Source organism: Hemibagrus wyckioides, linkage group LG04, assembly GCF_019097595.1.
Source record: "Hemibagrus wyckioides isolate EC202008001 linkage group LG04, SWU_Hwy_1.0, whole genome shotgun sequence".
Lineage (NCBI taxonomy): Eukaryota > Metazoa > Chordata > Actinopteri > Siluriformes > Bagridae > Hemibagrus > Hemibagrus wyckioides.
In genome coordinates, this window is record NC_080713.1 from 750,039 (window position 1) to 753,698 (window position 3,660).

Below are 3,660 nucleotides of genomic sequence, written 5' to 3' on the forward strand. Positions count from 1 at the left end.
TAAAGTGGTGAACAGTGTCACCGTGCAATTTATGGTAAAATTCTGGCAGCCTAGCTGCCAGTATTTTACCATAAAATCTACAGAATTTTTTACAGTGTGGAAAAGTCACTCTGAATAAAAGCTCAAATTACTAAAATAATAATAATAACTACCAAACAAATTAATAAGTAAATAGTTACATTAAATTAAAAAAAGAATATCTATAACAAAGATACTATTTATGTACTTATTTATTTTAATTTGTTTAATTTGTATTCTAATTTATTTTAAATTGTTATAAATTAATATTTATTTTGATTGTTTTTGAGATCAATAAAATATTAATCTAAAAATCAAGCTAAAAATACAAACACATGTCAATGTAAATAAATAACCAAATAAATCTAATGCTAAATTTTACAAATGGATTTATGTATGTATTTATTTATGAATTGTCTCACACACACCCAACACACACAAACAAAAACAACTTATTATTTTACTATTTTCTCCCATGCCGAGTTTGTTCTCAGAGACTCCATTACCCAAAATCCCTCTCGGTGAAGCCCTGGTCGCGTGCGTTTTGTGGTGATAATCTCCATGGTAACGCGGGAACGCCTGGGTTTAGCTGTTAGCTGTTAGCAGTCCGAGCCGCAGCTGAAAAACTGGAAATGAATCGGAGTTTAAAAACCACAAGAAACTTCAGTCGAGGCAGAGATGCAGAAAAACCGGTAAGTTTCATTCTTACCGAAAACAACAAAGTCTAAATCTGTAATAATAATAAACATAAACAAACAGACTGATTGTTTTTCCTGCTTGTGTTTCATGTAAAGAGAGGAAGAAGCGCTCCATCGCGTGGGCCGCGTCCGAAAGAGTAAGAGAATTAACCCACTTCCGGTCAGTCATTAACGATTTTACTCCCGTTATTAATGAGATGTTTCAAACAGAGTTCCGGCCCTGGAGCTGGACAGACTGAGGGACAGAGAAGACGAAGTGAGGAACTCAGTCATTATAAACTTTATTTATTTTTTAAGCTCTACTTTCAGTATATTTGTAATCTTTGGATATAAAAGGAAAAGTGTTAGATAAATAGTAAAAATGTAATACACCATTAATAAATAATAATAACATAATATAATAAAACAATCCACAGAACAGGAGTGTATTAATCAGGACATGCACACAGAAATAAAACATGTGTTAAAGAGACAGTGATGATTTTATATGAGGTGTAAAGTTAATCACACACATCATCTTCACTAAATCTCCCGAGGACGCCAGTGTTATTCCTGTAGCCGGAAAGCCGTCCTGCATGCGGTCAGCGCTGAGCTGGGGTTCAGCTTCACCCAACAACACGCTGCAGGTGAACATCTCAGCTTTATTTACTGAGAGCTTTAATGTTTTCATTTCACTGTGTACTGCATAAGCTATATATCATAGGTGTCAAACCGGATCCACAAAGGGCCGTGTGGGAGCAGGTTTTCATTCCAACCGAGCAGAAGCCACACCTGATTCCACCTGTTTAATCAACTGATCTTGGCTTTCAATAGACTCAGGTGTGGCTTCTGCTCGGTTGGAATGAAAACCTGCTCCCACACGGCCCTTTGTGGATCCGGTTTGACACCCCTGCTATATATGGTTGAAGTGACAATAAAGCTTCTTTGACTTTGACTTGACCTTCACACAGCAGCTACACAGATCCCTAATGAGCTGGTCAGAGGCACAGGATGTGAGCAATAACAGGAAAAAAAAATGCTTATATGAAGTGTCACTTTATAGAAAGTGCTGCACAGAGCACTGTTTAGTTAGTAAACTACTACACTGTGTGTTTTAAAGACTTACAAAACAACAACAAACATGAATAAAATGAACTCATCAGTAAATAAAGAATAGTATAAATAAAAGTGCTTAAAACAGAAGCAAAATACAGATATCATGATGACAACTGTTCTAAATTGTGAGCAGTGACTCAGGGGCCCAAGCACTGATGTGTGTGATGGACTGTACTGGTGATTTGAGACTCAGTCCAGTGGCTCTACTGAGAACTGGTGATCTGTGTGAGGGACATGAGGAAGATGGTTTCCTGAAGGTGTATCTATCAAGGAGGTTTCTCACTGGGAATTCATCTACAGTTTCATTAACGATGCTTTGTGTACACAGGTGTTATTATACTCAGTGGTAGAAAAGTGTGTCGAGTAATCAGACCTGGTCCAATCAGAACTGTTCCTGATCCAGTCAATCTGTACACAGCCTGTTTATTGGATTCTACATACCAGGAGCTAAATGTTGAACTCCTGAAAGGTTCTAGAGATCACTTTCCTTTGGGTTCTGCATAAAACCTGCATAAAAAAACAAAGAATGTTGAGTTCTTCTTTTTTAAGAGTATAGCATGTTCCAGATATTTGGAACATCAAAACAAAAGAATTTCCTTCGTTTTGGGGGATATTTATTTAAGTCAGATAATATCTGTGTAACTGAAACACACTCTGAAAGAAAATATTCAGTTTGAAATTTTAAGGGAAATGATAATGAAGTGCTGCTGGATGTTTGTGGATCTCCATCAGAATGTAATCTGATTTCTGTACTGGGTTTGATACACTCAACTACATCCTACTGTTTCATGCAGCGAGTCTCATTAGGGCTTTAAAATAAAAATAAGCTCATGTTTTAGTGTGTGTGTGTGTGTGACAGACATTTCTGGATTTTGGTGTTAGGTACCAATTTTCCTATCCCATGTGTTTCCATGGTGACCAATGAACTGTAATTAAGTGACCATTAATTAATTTGTTAATTTATAAATAAGTGAATTTTAAAAGGAGTGTATACAGTACACACACACACACACACACACACACCATGCCCATATCAGTATTCCGCTGTGTTTTCTACAGGAATGGGATGTTGGGCTGGCGGCGGTGCAGGATGGACATGTCTCAGTGTTGGCGTCTCCTCAACACAGCTACAGAGAACTGACCATCAGATCACCCAGTAATCACAAAGCAAACATGGAACCACATCATCTGAGCTCACACACTTTTTCTGATCTCTGTCACACGCAGACAGATGTGAGCCACGCCCGACCCAGGAAGCTGGAAGCAGTGAGTCATTACTGCTCAAATCACACTCGCAGTGAAATCTGGAACACTCTGATGCTAGGATACAGAACATTCCTCTGGAGCTCTGCTGCACCTCTGAAGAGCCCATGTAGAACTTGGTGGTTTTCTATCTGAACCTGTTCTGTGTAGCTCAGTGAGGATGACATCTCATAATTATCCAGTGAAGCATTACAGAATGCATTTTTGGTAGCAACTACAAACGTAATTAAATGTTAAACACACAGCAGCTTGTAGGTTAAAGGATCTGTAAATAATTAAAAGTTCTTAGATTCTGGAAAGATTTCACACAGGAAACATTCAGAGAACTTGATTTATACACTGATCAGCTATAACACTGTGCAGTTCCAGGTGAAGTGAATAAGACTGAGTATCTCCTCATCATGGCACCTGTTAGTGGGTGGGATATATTAGGCAGCAAGTGAACATTTTGTCCTCAAAGTTGATGTTAGAAGCAGGAAAAATGGACAAGTGTAAGGATTTGAGCGAGTTTGACGAAGGGCCAAATTGTGATGGCTAGACCACTGGATCAGAGCATCTCCAAAACTGCAGCTCTTGTGGGGTGTTC

The 3,660-nt window shown here is 38.2% G+C and overlaps 1 protein-coding gene across 4 annotated transcripts in view; it reads left to right on the forward strand.

The window, feature by feature from the left end:
• The first annotated feature begins 575 nt into the window (after nt 1-575).
• The window catches only part of caps2 (calcyphosine 2), a 32,592-nt gene continuing 29,507 nt past the window's right edge, over nt 576-3,660 (forward strand). For 2 of the 4 annotated variants that reach the window (XR_009204489.1, XR_009204490.1), the window contains exon 1: nt 3,084-3,660. This exon is cut by the window's right edge and continues 1,846 nt beyond it. Coding sequence is in view for 2 of the 4 variants with exons in the window: in XM_058388263.1 (XP_058244246.1) it covers nt 651-710; nt 813-853; nt 927-972; nt 1,253-1,342; nt 2,871-3,077 (444 nt within the window). In the remaining 2 variants the exon portion in view is untranslated. The other 2 variants (XM_058388264.1, XM_058388263.1) reach the window with 2 other exon arrangements.